Below are 20,429 nucleotides of genomic sequence, written 5' to 3'. Positions count from 1 at the left end.
ACAAGGGGACTTTCTGGAGTGATGAAAATGTTCTCAATCTTGATTGGAATAGTGGTTATATAAGTAAATACACTGCTCAGTTTCACTGTACAAAATTTTACCTAAAAAAAGGCCCAAAAGTAAATAAATAAGTCATCATTTAAGTATAGTGACAGCTGTTTACAAAGGCAGGGAAGGAGGGGTGCCTGGGTAGCTCAGTGGTTTAGCATGTGCCTTCAGCTCAGGGCGTGATCCCGGGGTGCTGGGATCAGTCCCAAATCGAGCTCCCCACAGGGAGCCTGCTTCTCCCTCTGCCTGTGTCTCTGCCTCTGTGTCTCTCATGAATAAATAAACTTTTCTTAAAGGGGGGGGGGGGGCAGGGAAATTTACTAATATATTTTAGATAATTTTCAAAAAAGATTTTCTGTTTAGTTGACAGTCCATTAGGTACTGTTTTCAAAGTAGGCACAGGGCACTTCTAACAACACAGTTTCTTCTACTGATACTGTGTCAGTTAACGAAGAGCAATTAATTCCATGCTTCCAAATTCCTCTATTTCCAAAATGCTATTTTCCTTCAGGGTAACAACTAATAACTACAGCTGGTGTCTCAAATTTAACACCAATACTCCTCTCACTAAACTGAGATGACCAACTTCATGTACACAAGATAATAAACCTCAGCTACTTCTTTCTCTCCTATATGAAATGAGTAATACTTGAGAAATGTAGGATTCTCATTTTCAAGCTCCTGATGTCAGGCTGTTTTTTTCTCCTGCCCTGTTACTATTCTACATCCTATGGAAAATTACCTGAATTAACAAATGCTCTTGAATGGAAACACTTTTAAAACTAATTTCATGCATACATCATCCATAAAGTATTCACACTAGATATGTTTAATCTTAAGCCTTTTTAAACATAACTTCCAATTTGCAAGAAATATGGAGGATTCAGGAAAATATTAACAATTAGACAAATCCAGAGTGTGAGGTGGTGGTCTACAAGGAAAGCGGCCTCATCTACTAAAAATAACTCTGTGTTACTGAAAATGAGAGAAAAAGGGAAGACTGTTCTAGGATAAGAGACTAAAGAGAGGGTAGCCCCGGTGGCCAAGCAGTTTAGCACCACCTTCGGCCCAGGGCATGACCCTGGAGACCTGGGATCGAGTTCCGCGTCAGGCTCCCTGCATGGAACCTACTTCTCCCTCTGCCTGTGTCTCTGCCTCTCTCCCTCTGTGCCTCTCACGAATAAATAAAAAATCTTTAAAAAATAAAATAAAATACTATTAAAAAAAAGACTAAAGAGATAGAACAACCCAATGGAATGCATGAACCTTGAGTACAGACGACCCCTGAACACCACCAGGGTTAAGGGTGCCAATAATCACAGATGAAGATCCACGTATAACTTTAGACTCTCCAAAAACTTAATTAATAATAGACTATTGTTGATTGAAGTCTTATTGATAATGTAAATAGTTAACAAGCATTTTATATGTCATATGTATTATATACTATATTTTTACAAATAGAGTAAGCTAAAGAAAAGATTATCAGTAAAACTGTAAGGAACACATACTTATGGTACTACAGTGTATTTACCGAAAAAAAAATTGCAAACAAGTGGACCCACAGAGCTCAAATACATATTGTTCCAGGGTCAACTGTAGTTCTTTGTTTTAAAATAAGAAAAGAGGTATACAAGTAATTTGGGGAATACCGGAGAAAATTCAAAACAAACTCCATATTAGAAAATATTAGCGAATTAATTTTCATAGCATGGCTATGTATATCAATGTCATTTTTTAGAAAAAGCAGAGTTTAGTATTTAAGTACCAGTGATGTGTCTAAGACTGACATACTGAAACTTTCAAATAGTTCCCACAAATATACAGACATGCATATATATACACACACAAGGAAATAAGGCAAAATGTTGACAACTGTTGACTCAATGTGGCGAGTACCCAGGTATTCAGTATGTTTTAAGATTCCTATAAAACTTTATAAAGAAAATAAAAGTGTTTGATTTTTTTTTAAGTAAGTCAACAATATTTAAATCTCATGAATTAAGGAAACCAGTATTGGTCCCTCTATAGAAGCTTTTCACTTAAGTACAACATATGTACACAATTGGACATAATTACAAGTGGAAATTTCTTACACAAATTCAATACAAAGCTGAAAGTAAGCAATCTCTAGAATTTATCTCTATTTCCTAGCATGCAGTTAAGTGTGAACTATAGGTCAGAAGATCAACAAACCTCAATGACATATCATGGTATCAACAATGAAGGTTCTAATAAGCCTTATATACCATAGTGCCTAGAATCTTCTCTTTTACTAAGAAAATACATAATTAGAAACTAAGAAAATATATAATAGGCTTCAGGAAACTTTTTTGTAAAAACTGGCTATATTTTGGGACGCCTGTGTGGCTCAGCAGTTGGGCGGCTGCCTTTGGCTCAGGCAGTGATCCCGGGATCCAGGATCAAGTCCCATATCAGGCTCCTGGGAGAAGCCTGCTTCTCCCTCTGCCTATGTCTCTGCCTCTCTCTCTTTCTCTCTCTCTCTCTGTCTCTTATGATTAAATAAATAAATATTTTTAAAAAACTGGCTAAATTTTCTTTCAAGTTCAACTTAAAAATACAAGAGTCCACTCAGGAAAGTAAACTTAGGGAGACTACCTAACTCTCCTATTCAAGAAAAATAATAAACATTTAAAAATACACAGTAATCTAATTTGAAATGTACATCCACGCAGTAAAGCCTTTCTTCTTGCTGCCTCAGATCTTCCGAATTCAGTTTCCCCAGTTTCCCTGTGGTTCAACGGAAGAATGGGAGTGCCCAGGCTTACCAACCATCTGTCTCAGTTTCCTCCTTTGATTTCAAATGAAAAGGAAAGGACCATAATGGAAAGCAAACCATTCTACTTCACAGTATTGCTTCATTTAAACAGCATACTATACACTGAAAAGTTCTAGGCACTGTGCTCAGAATTTAGTGAGCCTTATTAAACAATCTTTAAATCTTAAAAGAACTGTTTAAATTCTTAAAGTCAGCTATTACTGAGATATCTTTCCAACAGTGTGTTTCAAGTTCACTGCTCCTATTTTATATGAAAAGCAGTAAGAAACAATCTCCACACGATAAGCTTTGGCATTAAGTGTGCGTTTGGAACCTCAGCTCTGCCGCTTATTATATAACTTCCCTTAGGTCACCAAATTACTTTACTTGGGCCTCACTTTCTCTATTTGGAAAACAGAATTAAGACCAATCTCCCAAAACTACTGTAGGAACTACAAGACATAAGACATATAAAAAAGACTGACATACAATATATATACTCAACACTGGCTAGTTTATTCTTTTAGTTTAAGGTCAATGGGATTTATATTTCATATGACTGAGACTGAAATAGAATAAGCAAAAATTTTTATCACCTTTGTGCTTCAAAAACACTGATGATGGCAGCAGAGGTGATGGTAATGGATCTAGATCTTAAATGAAATACTGACAATCATGGCAATGGCAGATAAAAAAGACCTAAAAACTACTGAATACGGTACTGTAAATAACCAGACCTGAATATATTCTCTCCTTACCACCTTCCCTGTGTAGGTGCACATATGTATATCCACAAGTGCGGGCACGCGCGCACACATACACACACACACACACCCCGAAACCAAACAGCTCAGTCTCCCAAACAACAAGACAACACAATTACATCAATTATATCTGCTTGCGGGGAAAAAAAGCCTAAGGAATTACTTTTTCTAAGTATATGACTGAAAATTATGACACTGGCTATTTGATCAGTTTTACCCCATTAAGACAAGAAAACAAAATTGCCTAGCAAAAGTTTAAACACAAGGACTTCCAACAATGGCAGAGTGAAGATGATGGCAAAGCACCCCAAAATACCATACAACTGTCAAATGAATCACTTCAAATATGTGGCAAATAAAAAATTAAGAAACATTTATTCATGAAAACTGCTGAACTTCAAGTAAGAACAATGGGAATGGATGATGTTCTTTCCAGGACTGTTCCTATTCTCTCCCCCAAAGCTTTACTGGTAGGCAGGAGTGGCACCAGAATGGGGCTGTCAGCGAAAAAGCAACTCTGCTGCTAGAGGTGGGCTGGCATTACATGGAGTACAGGGCCAACACTCTTAAGCACTGTCAGTAGAAACAGCAAATTCCTTGGAAAGCTGCCAGTGCTGCTAGCCAGAGGTTGCAAACTTGCTTTGGGCAAGCAGCACATCCTTTGGCCTGCTAGAAACTTAACAGGGAAATCCTAGAAATGAGAAAACCAGAGAGGGAACAGAAAAGCCCACCACATACCCTTGGCTCACTGTAAGACAGTTTTCCTTATTTATGAAGAGGAAAAACTCTGAAGGACTCAAGCTCTATACTCATCCCTAACAGAGAGGCTGTGTAAATGCACAGAAAAGAGCAAAGAAAGGCCAAGCTTCCTGCACATCATGGCTCACTGAGAGGCTGTTCCCAAGGAAGTTACAGAAGGGCACAGCAGGTAGTAAAAGCTGGAACAGACACAAAAAATGTCCTGAACCTTGCAAGCACTTCCCAACGTGCATACAGATCAATCGACAAAGAACAGATGCCTTCCTAGCTCAAAATGTTTTATGCAAACATAAAGCCAATCCCTAGGAAGCCAGAATAAAAATAAAAATAAGAAAAAATAAAGCAGAGAAGTCAGTCAGTGGCTGCACAGTGCAGAGGGGATAAATTTTACAGAATAAATCAGACAAATTACTAAAAAACAATACTAAACCACAAAATCAGCAATAACGACTCTCAGGAAACATAAATTATCTAAGATGTCCAATAGGAAGCAAAAAATTACAAAACCTAAGAAGAAACTGGAAAAGTGTGACCCAGACTGGTAGAAAAACAAACTATCTCCGAGTGGGCCTAGAATAGCAGACAAAATATTCACAAAACTCATGATAAATGTACTAAAGAAATAAAGAAAAATATAATACCTCATCAAGTGGGGAATCTCAATAAAAAGCAATAAAAACCAATTCTAGAAGTTCTAGAATTTAGAAGTATAATAACTGAAAACTTCATTAAATATCTTCAACAGCAGATATGACAGAAAAATTTTTTAAAAACATGAAAATAGTTCAATAAAATTATCCAATCTAGAAAACAGAGAAAAAATTTTGAAGAAAGTATCAGAGGCCTGTGAGACATCAAGTGAAGCAAGACAGTATAATGGGAAGTTCCAGGAAACCTAACAAAGAACTATTAAGAAAGAAAAAAAAAAAAAAAAAAAAAAAACTGAAGAAATAATGGCTGTGAATGCCCCAGTTTGATAAAAGATATTATGCCCCAGATTCATAATGCTTGACCAAACCTAAGTGGGATAAATACATATGAACATACCTATGTACACACACCACACACAAACTGCTTAAAGCAAACAAGAAAGTGTTGGAAGAGCAAAAATAAAATGACTGATCACATACTAAAGGACAAAACTATGATTAACAGCTGACTTCTCACCAGAAACAATGGATATCAGAAGGCAATGAAATGAAATATTTGAATGCTGAAACAAACATAAGAACCTGTTATCCAGGAAAATTATCCTTCAAAACTGCAGGCAAAGCAAAGTTATTTCCAGACAGATTGAAAATTTGTTGCGAGCAAACCTACCTTACAAAAACAAAAACAACAACAAAAATTTCTATATAAAAATAAAAGACATCAAAATGCATGCAGAAAAAAGTAACAAGCCTGAGATTGCTATACTAAAAAAGGCTTGCCTGTAAGGTTGATCCTTGGCTGGCATCCGGGATTTGGGGAGGAGTCTCACCACTGCTTAACTGATACAAATACCTAAATGTGCCTAAACCATACAAAACACATGGCTTATACTGAAACACTGGTTTTTCCTTCAGGTTTCAGGCTAGGTAGAAAGCCCCCAACAAAAACCTTGGGGAATGAGTCTATAATGAGCTTCCCTGGTAGTCACTGTACATATGCTATCACAGAAATTGAATGCTGGAAGAAATAAACACATCTTATAAGACTGCACTGGAAAAACACTATTGAAAGCTTGCACCTGGTTCCAAGAGATTACCCCCAATGGGATTTACCTTTGGCAAATTTGCTTTGGTATCCTTTTGTTGTAACAAATTACAGACACAAGTAGGATTAACCACTGAGTACTATGAGTAAATCATTGAACTAGGTGGTGGTTCTGGGGAAACTACTGACTGACACAAATGGTAACTCAAATCAAATGGAAGAAACACATAGCAAAAAAAATGCTACATAAACAGGTAAAAATATATACATGTTATTATCTTTTCTTCCTTTCTCTAAAAAATATCAGGGTTTATAAAGCAGTATTCTTCAAAAATATAACTCAACCTAAAATAACACAGGTTTGAATTGTGAAAGTCCACTTATATGCAGACTTTTTTCAATAACATTGCACCTTTTGTTCCTTATAATTTTCTCAATGTTTTCGTTTCTCTAGCTTATTTTAAGACTACAATATAAAGTAAAACCTACAAAATAGTGTTAACCAACCAGTATCAGTAAGGTTTCCAGTCAATAGTAAGCTATTAGTGAAGTTTTGGGGGAATCAAAAGTTATATATGGATATGTGACTGCGCAGGGGGTCAGCATCCCTTACCTCTGTTGTTCAAGGACAATTGTATAGCACACCATATTTATGTATGTTGTAAACATACAAAGATGTAACATATTACATGACAATGCCTCAAGGAAGGTGACAGAACAAAACAATCAAAAAATAAGGAGAGAAAGAGCCTGAACAACACTACAAACTAACTGGATCTAACAGAAATACAAATCAGAAAAAAAAAGAAAAGAAATACAAATCAGTCCACACAACAGGAAAATATACATTTTTGTCAAATGCACATGGAATATTCTCCAAGACAGACCATAAATTAGGCCACAAAACAAGTCTCAATAAACTTATAAAGACCGAAACAATCGAAGTATTTTTCCTGCTCACAACAGAATGAAACTAAAGACCAGCAGCAAAAAGAATACTGGAAAATCACAAATTATATGGAAATTAAGCAATACATTCTTAAACAACCAATGGGAGGGAAAGGAAAAAAAAAATCACAAGGAAAATCAGAAAATACCTTATGATAAATGAAAACACCACATAACCAAAATGTATGAGATGCAACAAAAGTAGTCCGTGCAAATGGGAAATGTACTATTGTTAATGGTTATATTAAGAAAGAAAAAGGTCTCAAATCAATCTTACTTCACACATCTTATGTGAATACAAAGAGAACATTTATCCCAAAGCTAGAGAAAGAAATAATAAAGATTAAAGAAGAGAAATAAAATGAAAAATGGAAAAACAGAGAAAAATCAAGGAAACCAAGAGTTGGTTCTTCAAAAAGATCAACAAAATTATGAAACCTTAGCTAGACTAAGGGGAAGAAAAAAAACACACTTAAATAACTAAACTCAGAAATGAGAAGGAAGACACTACTATGAACTGTATGCTAACAAATTAGATAACCTAGGTGAAATGGACAAATTTTTAAAAATACACAACCAAGACTTAATCTTAAAAAAAAAAAAAAACAAATCTGAATAAACTTGTAATTAGTAAGAAGCCTGAATCAGTAATCAAAAACTTCCCAAAAAAGAAGAGCCCAGGACCATATGGCTAGTGGATTTTATCAACATTTAAAGGAAAATTAGCACCAATTCTTCTCTCAAACTCTTCCAAAAAACTGAGGTGAAAAAACTTAATAACCTATGAGGCAACATTACTCTGATACTAAAGAAAGACAAAGACACTACAAGAAAAGAAATAAAAGGCATCCAAATTGAAGAATAATAAAAATCTCTGTTCTCCAATTACATGATCTTATATGTAGAAAATTCTACAGATTCTACATACGACTGTTAGAAGTGATAAACTTAGCACAATTTCAGGATATAGTATCAATACACAAAGTCATCTGCATTTCTATGTAATAATGAACATCCAAAAATGAAATTAAGAAAACAATTCCACTTAGAATAGCATCAAAAAGAATATGGCAAACTTAGGATGAAGTGAAGTAAAACACTTGTACATTGAAAAACCACAAAAATGTTGCTGAAATAAATTAAAGATGCAAATATATGAAAAAGACCTGTGTTTGTAGTGATATTGAGATGTCAATACTACCCAGGACAATCTACAGTTCCAATGTAATACCTATCAAAATCTCAACAGCATTTTGGGGGAACCAGATGAAAATTCATCTTAAAAGTTAATGTGAAATCTCAAGGGATCTCAAATAGTCAAAACAATCTTGGGGGAAAAAAGTTGGAAGTCTCACATTTGATTCAAAACTTACTACAAAACTATGGTAATGAAAACACAGTACCATACAAGAATAAAGACTGACATATAGAGCAACAAAATACAAGAGAGCTCACGAATAAAGCCTTGTATGTATTGTTAAAAGATTTTTCATAAGGATACCAAGAACATTTAGTGGGGGAAAAGAATAGCCCAGCCCTTTCAATAAAAAGCATAGGGAAAAATGGACACCCACATGAAAAAATAAAATTTGACATAAAAATTAACTCAAAATATAGAGCATGGACCTAAAAATAAGAGGTAAAGCTGTAAAATTCTTAGAAGGAAACATAGGACAAAAACTTTAAGACATTTAATTTGGCAATGATAACATCATTTGCTATTACATATATGGGAATCAAAACCACAATGAAATACCACTTTGCATCCATCAAGATGGCTATCAACAACAACAACAAAAAAAAAAAACAGAAAAGAACAAGTGCTAGTGAAAATGTAGAGAAATTGGAACCCTTTTGCTTTGCTGGTGGGAATGTAAAATGGTGTAGCCACTGTGAAAAACGGTACGGCAATTTCTCAAAAAAATGTAGAATTACCATATAAACAAAGGACATGAGATATATAGAAAACAAAATATCAAAACAGCTAATATAAATCCAACCATGTCAGTAATTACATGTGAATGGACTAAACACTCGATCAAATGGCAAAGATTATAAGACTGGATTTGGGGGAGGGGGGGGGAAGCAAGATCTCAATATATGTTGTCCATACAAGACATACTTCAGATTCAAAGACATAATTTGTCTGTGAGGGTAAAAGGGGAAAAAAAAAAAGGTATGTTACACAAGTGGCAACCATAAGAGAACTGTAGTGGCAATATTATTCACAACGAAATACACTGTTTGAAAAGAAACATTAGTGGAGAGAGAATAATGATAAAAAGGTCAATACGGAAGGCAAATATAACCATTATAAATGTATACAAACCTAACTACGTGGCCCAAAAATATATGAAGCAAAAACCAACAGAACTGAAAGAGAAAACAATTCAACAATAGTGTTGGAGATTTCAATCTCCACTCTCAATAACTGACAGCTAGACAACATCAACAAGGATACAGAAGATCTGAATGACCATGTCAACAACTTTAACCTATCATTTAGAGAACACTGGGCCGACAACAATATTCCTTACACGTGTACATCACGTCAAACATTTTCTGACACAAAGTATGTGCTAATCCATAAAACAGGTCTTAACCTTAAAAGAATAAAATCATTCAAAGTACAGTCCCCAACCACAATGGAATTAACTTAGGAATCAATAACAAAGAATTTGAGAAATCCTCAAATATTTGGAAATTAAACCACATATTTGTAAATAACCCATGCAATGATTCAAATAAATGATTAAATTTTAGACACGATTAAATTTTAAAAGCTGAGCTGAAAATAAAATTGGTGCATATCAAATGCTGGGAGGAGATGAAGAGGCTGAGCATAAGAGATTTCTAGGGCAAGGAAAACATTCTACATGATATTACAATGACCAATACATGTCATTATACATTTGTCCAAAGCCACTGAACATACACAACACCAAACCCAAAGAAAATAATTTAAAAATCAACACAGAAATAAAAAATAGAAAACACAAATGAACAGCTTAGTAAAACCAAAAGTTGGTTCACTGAAAAGATCTATAAAATTGCTAAAATTTTACCTAAACGGATGAGAGGAATCCCTTGAGATTCCATATTAATTTTAGAATGGATTTTTATATTTCTACAAAAAAAAAAAAAAAGCCACTGGAAACCATATTGAATCTGTTAATTGCTCTGGGTAGTACTGTCATCTTAATAATCTGTGAATATAAAAAAAAATAATAATAATTTGTGAATATGAGATGTCTTTCCATTTATTTATATCTCTAATTCCTTTCAGCAACAGTTTTATAGTTTTCAGCATATGTCTTTCATCTCCTTATTTAATCCTAAATTTTTAATTACTTTTGATGCTATTGTAAATAAAATCTTAACTTCATTTTTGGATGGGCACTGTTACTGCATAAGATATGCAACTGATTTCTGCAGGTTGATTTTGTGCCTTGCAATTCTGCTAAATTTATTAGTTCTAACTATAAAAAACTATGAGGGACATCCGGGTGGCTCAGTTGAGCATTCAACTCTTGGTTTTGGCTCAGACCATGATCTTAGGGTTGTGTAATCAGCCCCATATAGGGCTCCGTGCTCAGCACAGAGTCTGAGATTCTCTTTCTCTCCCCCTCTGCCCTTTTCTCCAGTTGCAAGTTCAAACTCTCATTCTCTGTCTAAAATAAATCTTAAGGGCAGCCCAGGTGGCTCAATGGTTTAGCGCCGCCTTCAACCCAGGGTGTGAGACCTGGAATCAAGTCCCACATCAGGCTCCCTGCATGGAGCCTGCTTCTCCCTTGGCCTGTGTCTCTACCTCTCTCTCTCTCTCTCTCTCCTTGGCCTGTGTCTCTGCCTCTCTATCTCTGTCACTCATGAATAAACAAAATCTTTTTTAAAAAATAGCTTTTTAAAATAAATCTTTTAAAAAGCCTATGAAAATAAATGTTTTGACAAGGTTGCAAAACATCAATATACAAATATCAATTTTGCATCTATATACTTATAACAATCTGAAAATGAAATTAATAATTATATCCATGAGAGCATCATAAAAGATAAATAAAATTACTTAGAAATTATGCTGAAAACTACAAAATACTAAGAAAATTTTTAAAATCTAAATGGAAAGATACTGCATAGCATGTTCATGAACTGGAATAGTCTATACCATTAAGATACCAATTCTCTCTATTCATCTATAGATTTGGTGCAAGCCCCTGAACATCCTTGATTTTTTATTTTGGGGTTTGTGGATTTTTTGGTAGAAATCGACAAGATAATCCTAAAATTTATACAGAAATGCAAAGGATCTAGAATAGTCAAAATAATTTTGAAAACAAAGCAGGACTTTTCCATCCAATTTCTAAACTTGCTACAGTGTGACGCTTGCATAATACACATACTGTTGAATAAAATAGAATAGAAAATTCAGAAATAACCCCTTAATATTAGTCAACTGATGTTTGACAAAGATGTCAATGCAAATCAATACTGAAGAGTCTTTCCAACAAATTGTGCTAAGACAACGGGATCTATGTTAAAAAAAAAAAAAAAACTGAACTTAGATCTTTACAAACAAAATATCAACTCACAGTGGATGACAGACCTATGTATAAAAGCTTGGATTATAAAACTTTTAAAAGAAAACAGAAGATGCTATGACTTTGGACTGGCCAAAAGTTTTTTAGCATACAAAAAGCATAATCCATAAAAGAAAAAAAAAAAACTAGACTTAATGAAAGTTAAGCTTTTACTCTCCAGAAGACACCAAGAACCTGAAAATCCAGAACCCTTACAACTCACTAACGCAAAAACATTCCAATTAAAAAAGGAGGTAAGGGGAGTACCTAAACAGATATTTCATCAAATAAGATATACAAATAGCTAAAAAGCTTATGAAAAGATGCCAAACATTCTCAGTCATTAGGAAAGTACAAATTAAAGTCACAATGAGGTACCACTACAAACCCACTAAAACGATTCTAATACAAAAGACAATAGCAAGTGTTGAGAAGGATGTGGAGAAACAGCCCTTCATACTTTGCTAGTAGGGCTATAAAATGCTTATCACTACCATGCAATAGTTTGGCAGTTTCCGAAAAGCTAAAACATCAACTCACTATATGATCCAAAAGTTCCGTTCCTCGGTATCTCCCCACAAGAAATAATACACATCCTTGCAAAGACATATATACAGTTGTGTATAACAGCCTTACCCATAATGAGCCCAAAAAAGAAACAATCAAATATCCACCAACTGGTAAATGGATTTTCAAAATGTGGTGGAGCCACACACAATGAAATATTTGGCTATGAAAAGTAGTACCAGAAAAACATTTATGCTAAATAAAAGCCAGACACAGGAGACTACATGATATATCATTACCTTTATAGGACATTTCCAGAAAAGCCAAATCTAAAAGAACAAAAACGCCAATGGTTTCCTGGGGCTGGAGGGGGAGCAGAAGTTAAATGCAAATAGGCATGACACTTTCTGGGTTGCTATAAATGTCCTAATACTAGAGTGTGATGATGGTTGCACAACTCCATAAATTTACTAAGTATCAGAGTACATTTATAATATATTTATACAACACAATAAAGCTGTTAGAAAATTACACCACAGCAAATTCTACTATTATACCCACAGTAGTATTCAAGATCTCATATGTAAATTTATGTATGATTATGGACCTAAGGCAAATCACTTGGGAAGACAGGTTTATGATAAGAACTCAAAGCAATTATAACGAACTTAAAGGCAAGATACCTTGATTCTAACCAACTGATGGCTGATAGTCAATAAAATACTTTTAATTAAGTTACTCTCAGTTTGTGGCAAGTTTGAGTTCTAGACTATTTTTAAATACTTTTAAATTGTAAATTTATTCTAACTTGATAAATTGCATGTTTAGCCATAAGTACATTTTAACACAGTATTTACTTTACCACCCTTTTAAGTGACAATCACTGTACTATTTCATCATACAGTAAGGAAATAATTTTTCCAATTCTTCAATTTTGATTTAGGTAAAGGGTAAATCTCTGAGAGGTGCTAGTTTACCTCTTAATACCGCTCGTGTATCTGCTAACAGGTACTTTTAAGAAAAGGGTAAGAGCCTCTGGTAGGAATCTAGACTTTCATAACATTGGTTTCATTGTATTCCCTCATATAGTAACCCTGTTATCATCCAAGTGGTGCTAGCGTTCCATTTACTGTAAAAATATAAAGTATTTTGAAAGATAATTTCAAGTTTGAAAATTAGATTGGAAAAGTACTATAAGGATAGGGCAAAATTCATGAATGAGGCATGTGAAAGACCAAAATTCAAGAAACAGTGCTTCGATGATGTAAAGCACCTAGTTGACAATAACCTCAGAATGAATGTGTAATAGTGTAATATTGATCACATCAATGATTCACAAGCACCTAAAGATGGGTGAAATGTCTTTATTTAAATATTTATATGCTGCTTTTTTGTGTGACCACCCTTTTCACAAATCACTTCAATATAAACTCAGACTGGGAACCAGGAGTTTAACTGGTGGTTATAACTGCACAATAGTTTAAGTTTTGGTAAACTACAGAGGACCCTCAGCCACATACCACTTCTTTTTTTCCCCTAGCTTTATTGAATTATAACTGACATACAACACTGCATATGTTTAAGATGTACAACGCACTGTTTGATGTACTTACATCTTGCAAAATGACTGCCCACCAGTGCTAGCTAACACCTGCATCACATATTCATCATTACCATAGTGAGAACATTGAATATCTACTATTTTGGCAACTTTCAGGTATATAAAACGGTATTATGAACTATTCTCATTATGCTGTACATTAAATCCCCAGAACTGATTCACTGTACACCTGAAGTTTGTACTCATTGAACAACTCTTTTTTTTTTGCCACACTTCTAGCCTCTGGTAAGCACTATTCAAGTCTGTCTCTGCGCTTGGTTTTTTTAGATTCCGCAAATAAGTGCCATGATACAGTACTTGTCTTTGTCTAACTTATTTTACTCAGCATAATGCCCTCAAGGTCCATCCACGTTGCTGCAAATGGAAAGCTATCCTTTTTTCTCATGGCTGAATAATATTCCATTGTCCATATACACACCATGTTTATCCATTCATCCACTGACACTTAGGTTGTTTCCGTATCTTGGCTACTGTGAATAACACATACTACTCTTTTCTAATATAATTGGACTGTGTGTAATTTTAAAAAGTATTTCATTCACTTTCACTTAAATAATTGTCTCTAAAATAATTTTTCTGAATTTAACTTGTAATTTAGTACTACCATTTTTTTTATTACATCTCAACATTTGAAAACCTCCCATTTATTTAACCTTTAAAAATTTCTGTGCATAGGATACCCTAAATTCATTATTTTAAAAATACTTACTAAGCATATGCTTTTTTGTACAAGGCATTATGGATAGTATAAAAGAAGATCATTTCTGACCTCAGGAAATTTATAATCTAATTAAAGAAATAAATCATCTGTGCAAAACTTATTCATACAAACATTAGTTCATCAAAAAAAAAAAATTAACCTTTCTGGTAATGGTAAATAAAGAATGACTCATAGAGAAAGTAGGATTTCAACAGAAACTAAAGGATGGATAATATTCTGATAAGCAGAGACGAGGCAAGTGATCATTCCAAGAGGGCAGACTCTCTGATATCAAACTAAGGAGTTTGAACTTCATTCTTAACGAACAGTGAACCGTCAAAGACTTCTAAGCAGTGAGTTTACACGGATGGCTCTCTGGCGGCAGCCAGCAATAGAACAGAGTCGAGAAGGTATGAAATGGGAGAGTGGGAAAATGTAGGTACAAACTGAATGTCCTTTCTGAGGTCCACAGTTAACTATAGACCTAATCCCACAATGTGGCTTCTTTGAACATCTATCTCATTGTTCTCTATTATTAGCATATACCAACACGAACATAAGTTTCTAGTCAGGGTTACTCAAAGACACATAATTCAGGGATCCCTGGGTGGCTCAGGGGTTTAGCACCTGCCTTTGGCCCAGGGCGTGATCCTGGAGTCCCGGGATCGAGTCCCACATCGGCCTCCCTGCATGGAGCCTGCTTCTCCCTCTGCCTGTGTCTCTGCCTCTCTCTCTCTCTCTCTCTGTTTCTCATGAATAAATAAATAAATAAAATCTTTAAAAAAAAGAAAAGACACATAATTCCTAAGTCCAGTAATTATTTGCTTATTTCAGCTTTTTATTAGCAACCTTCACAGTGGTTAACTCACAAAATTTTCATTTATTATATTAATACACTAACATCTTTGGATAGAGTGTTTTGTTACATATAACATGCCCCTACATCTCTTTCATATATTGCCTATTTATGCTACCTTTCACAGAAGGTGTTCAAAAATACTTCCGGGGGTGGGGGGGGTTGGGGGGGGGACCGGAGTGGCTTAGTTGGTTAAGCATCTGCCTTTGGCTCAGGTCATGATCCTGGGATGGGGTACCCTGCCTAGCAGAGTCTGTTCCTCCCTCTCCCGCTCAAGGTCACTCTCAAATAAATCAATAAAATCTTTAAAAAAATACTTCTAAAGGTAATTTACATATATTAAATAATGACCTGGAAATTAAAATAAGACTAATTTAGAATTACAGCATTCAGGTATCACTTTGTGGTTCACATTTGTGGACTTTTGTATTCATAGTCCAGCAGTATATTAGAAAAATAATTCTAGGCTCTCTAGTACAGTACAAAACACAATCTCCAGGACACCCCAAAATGGGCCAGTCATAAAGCATAACATGATTTTAAAAGCAACTTCAATCCCAAAGCTGAAGCCAGTTCTTTTACAATACCCTTAACAGAAATACATTGTCAGATGCTCCACTGATTAAGTCATACCGCTACCAACCCAACCTAACATATATGTGCTAAACCATTTTTGAGCACCCTTTTTCGGGTTCTAAAATACATGGATGATCCCTGTTGTAAGCCTGTGAGCAGACTTAGAACTTCTAAGTAGAATCACAAAGTAGAGAAAACAAATTTACATCAACACTGAAAGCAAGTTATACCTTCACACTAAAATTGAAATAAAAAAGCAAAGTGAGTATCTGCAGAAAATTTTTTGTTTGTAAACATATCTAGGGGGCACGTGGATGGCGCAGTCAGTTAAGGATCAGACTTTTGATTTCAGCTCAGGTCATGGTCTCAGGATCCTGGAACTGAGCCCCATGCTGTTTTCATGCACCAGAGCAGGGAGTCTGCTTGGGATTCTCTCTCCCTATCCTTCTGCCCCTCCCCACACTTTTACCTGTGCATGATGCTCTCAAAAAACTCCTCTCTAGGGGAGCCCGAGTAGCTCAGCAGTTTAGCACTACCTTCAGCCCAGGGCGTGATCCGGGAGTCCCAGGATCGAATCCCACGTCGGGCTCCCTGCACGGAGCCTGCTTCTGCCTCTGCCTGTGTCTCTGCCTCTCTCTCTGTGGTTCTCATGAATAAATAAATAAAATCTTAAAAAAAAAAAAAAAAAAAAAAACTCATCTCTAAATAGCACTACATTTCTCAATTTAGGAATTAGGAAAGAATTTTAAAGAAGTATGAATCTAGAACACTAGTAGCAACTTGTAAAAGGTACAAAAAAGTTCACTAGAAGACCCATAAAATGTACACAAGCTGTCATTAGAGATTTTAATGTTTGCATAGTCTCATGACTAACCAACATTTTAAACATAGCAATTCTCTTGGACATTAAAAACAAAACAAAACAAAACAAAAAAAAAAACAGCTTAGGCTATAAAATGCACATCTCTTCCACAAGGTAGTTTTCTTTTTAAAAAATTCATCCCTCCTAAGTGACTACCTCACTACAAGAGACCCAACAGAATTTCAAAGAAGCAAATCATGCTATATCCTCACCTCTTTGTGCCCAGTCTCTCCTTACCTTCAAATGCCCTCAAGCAACTTTTAAGACCTCAACTCCATAAAACCCTTTAGATCTTCAATGTTCACTTTATTCTATAAAATTACTTGTATGTACAATACTTCTTCAATAGCAAGGCTTTCGCGTTCTCATGTGAACGTTTTAAACCAATTCACTTTAAACTGGGCAGTAGTAACTGATAGCGCCTCAATTTTGCTACAGGTGTTTTCACTTTTAAAAGAAGTTTGTTAAAAAAATAAATAAATAAAAGAAGTTTGTTGGGGCAACCCAGGTGGCTCAGCGGTTTGGCGTCGCCTTCAGCCCAGGACCTGATCCTGGGGTCCCAGGATCAAGTCCCACATCGGGCTCTCTGCATGGAGCCTGCTTCTCCCCTCTGCCTGTGTCTCTCCCTCTCGCTCTCTTTCTCTCTCATGAATAAATAAATAAAATATTTAAAATAAAATAAAAGAAGTTTGTTGGGTATCCCTGGTGGCTCAGCGGTTGAGCACCTGCCTTTGGCCCAGGGTGTGATCCTGGAGACCCGGGATCAAGTCCCACATCGGGCTCCCTGCGTGGAGCCTGCTTCTCCCTCTGCCTGTGTCTCTGCCTCCCTCTGTGTCTCTCATGAATAAATAAATTTAAAAAATCTTTAAAAAAAATAAAAATAAAAATAAAAATAAATAAATAAATAAAAGAACTTTGTTGGGACACCTGGGTGGCTCAGTGGTTGAGCATCTGTCTTTGGTTCAGGGCGTGATCCCAGGGTCCTGGCATGGAGTCCAGAATCAGGATCCCTTCAAGGAGTCTGCTTCTCCCCTGTCTCTGCCTCTCTGTGTGTGTTTCTCATGAATAAATAAATAAAATCTTAAAGAAAAAAAAAAAGTTGTTAACCTAGATTGATTTTAACTTACATAGTTTCGGTAAGTTTAGAAATTTAAAAAAAAAATTTTTTTCAGACAATGAAAAAAGACATATTCCAAGAAGAGGAGATGGAGCTGGAGTATGGCACCTGTTCCCCAGTATCCCAGCTATATAATCACAGACCTTAAAATCATCTGATCCAATATGCGATTTTTAAAGTGATGACGGTGATGCCAGAGATCAAGGTTAACCATCAATAAAGCCCACGGTAACTTGCAACCTCCTCTAAGGTATTCCTGCATTCCATTTCACCTCACACCTGTGATTCCTGCGTCCTCAGACCTAACTTTGCATATTGGGTCTCAACCATAGGGACCCCAGGACTTCTATAGAAAGCAGGTATCTATCTACGTGTTGGATGGAAATTTAAAGGAAGGAGTATTGGGCAGACTGGGTGGCTCATTGGTTTAGCATCGCCTTTGGCCCAGGGCGTGATCCTGAAGACCTGGGATCAAGTCCCACATTGGGCTCCCAGCATGGAGCCTGCTTCTCCCTCAGTCTGTGTCTCTGCCTCTCTCTCTCTCTCTCTCTCTCTCATGAATAAATAAAATCTTTAAAAAAGAAAATAATAAAGGAAGGAGTAGGAGTTGTTTTAAATTCCGTGACTGTCTAATTTACATCGTATCTAACTTTTAAAGCAAAAAACAGATATCATTAATACAATATACCCAAAGTTGAGGCATATTTTTATTTCTTTTATACAGCAATAAAGTAATCTACAGGCTGCTGGTCTAGTCATCCCTCATATTAAGTTTAGCTCTGCCAAAACTTAAATTAGGTCTACCTTTTTAGGGATAAACTGTAGGCTGTTAGAGTGAAATTCATACTAAACTTCAGAAGACAATTCAACATTCAAGGTCTAATTATTTTTTCTGCATGTACTTTAAAGATAATCGTTATATACACGCAAGCAAATAAGAATTATTCTACGGGCTCCACATTGTAAATGAATTAGTATCTCATTTAAAGACTAAACGATGTACATTATTCAAAAATGAAATCAAGCACGAGACTGAACAGTCACACTGCTGGTTACATAACGACCTTTTGCTCTGGTAATAGGTCTAAAAATTAAATTCGGCCCAAGTTTAATGGCAAATACTCTTAATTTACAGCCTAGCTAGGACAGTCACATAAAAAAGATGCCACAAATATCTAAATTCCATCATCACTTCTACCAGGGCTATGAGAACAGTCAAGAACTTCATATAAACGATCCCTGGTCCGCTACAGACAATGGAGGGTTTTCACTAATTTAACTCTAGCGAGTAAAGCCGGTGTGCCACAGGGATGCGATGAAGCCAAGGTCACAACCTATTTCCACGCGGACAAGGCAGCTATAATAAGAGGAAAACTTCACTCTGACGTCCATTGGTACTGCCTTCTTTGGGGGTAGGAAAAAATAAGGGGAAAAAAACGTTCTTTTTTTTTTTTTTCTTAATCCTGTCGCTTTTATAGACTGACCTAGAGCGGCGTTCGCGGAAAATGGGGAGAATCCCACCCACCTCTTATTTTTGAAGTTTTTTTCCCCCCTCTTATGTACTCAGTAATTAGACGAATGAAAAAAAAAAAAAAAAAAAAAACACCAGGACTCGGCAGAAAGCAAACACAGAACTCAAGTTTCAGGCTTTTCCCCAAACCTTATTATTTCCAGGTGTTAAATAGCCGGGAGCGGCGCGGGCAGAAGTGAGCCCCACGTCCGCCGCCGCGAAGCCCCCGCCCGCCCCCCGCGATCCAAGCCCGCAGGAAGGGGGCGAGCCCGGGTGTGGGCAGGGGGTGCCTGGGGGCGCAGCGGGCGGCAGGGCCAGCGGACCTCCCGCGGGAATTCGCGAGCCCTCGTGGGCTGCAGCGGCCGCAACTAAGTTCTCGCGGGCCTGTGAGGTCCGGCCCGGCTGCAGGACCCGGGCCTCGAAAGCCAGCCGGGGCCGCCTGGGAATGCACGGCGGCCAGATTTCTATTTGTGGAAAGTTTAAACAAATTTGCCCCCGGGGCGGGGGGGGGGCGGACGGGGAGATGGGGGAAGGGAGACGGGGGCCAGTCCGGGCTCGGCCGCGGGCGCGCGGGGTCCGCGGTGCGCGGCCGCCGCTCGGACGCGGGGAGGCGCACGGAGGGTGGAGGGTGGAGGGTGGAGGGTCGGCCGCGCGCCGCCGCGGGACTCCCGGTGGAAGTTGAGGCGGGACCGTGCCCAGGCGCCGCGGAGGGAGCGGCGGGCGGCGGCGGGCGGCTCTACTTACTCGGCTGTACCAGATGCTGAGGCGGACCGGGGCCAGCACGGCGAAGAAAGTCCTCTGGGGGTCGGACTGGACGTGGACGGGCGCCTCGGCCGGGCTCCCCAGAGGGCACAGCAGCCTCTTGGGCCAGCCGCTCAGGAAATACATGGTCCGCGCCGAGCCGCCGCCGCCGCCGCGCCGCCCGGCGGCCCCCGGCCCGGTCCGTCACACTCCGCGGCCCGCGGCCGGACGCCCGCCTCCTTCACCGCCACCGGCCGAGTCGGCGGCGTCGGCAGCGGCAGCTCGGGGCATCTGCCCGCGGGCCGGGCCGGGCCGGGCCGCCGCGGAGCCGAGCGACGAAGGAACCCTCGGGCTGACGGGGCCCAGTGTGGG

General features: G+C 37.6%; 1 protein-coding gene across 4 annotated transcripts in view; it reads right to left on the bottom strand.

The window, feature by feature from the left end:
• RIC1 (RIC1 homolog, RAB6A GEF complex partner 1) overlaps window positions 1-20,278 on the bottom strand; it is a 145,619-nt gene extending 125,341 nt beyond the window's left edge. For 3 of the 4 annotated variants that reach the window (XM_072840638.1, XM_072840648.1, XM_072840659.1), the window contains exon 1: window positions 20,061-20,277. In XM_072840638.1, coding sequence (XP_072696739.1) covers window positions 20,061-20,204 — 144 coding nt within the window. In that variant the 5' untranslated portion in view covers window positions 20,205-20,277. Of the gene's footprint in view, window positions 1-20,060 lie in introns of all 4 variants that reach the window. The other variant, XM_072840654.1, reaches the window with a different exon arrangement.
• Window positions 20,279-20,429: the final 151 nt, after the last annotated feature.

The sequence above is a fragment of the Canis lupus genome, chromosome 1, assembly GCF_048164855.1.
Source record: "Canis lupus baileyi chromosome 1, mCanLup2.hap1, whole genome shotgun sequence".
Lineage (NCBI taxonomy): Eukaryota > Metazoa > Chordata > Mammalia > Carnivora > Canidae > Canis > Canis lupus.
Note: the sequence above shows the minus strand (reverse complement) of the source record. Positions and strands in the feature narration are given on the sequence as shown.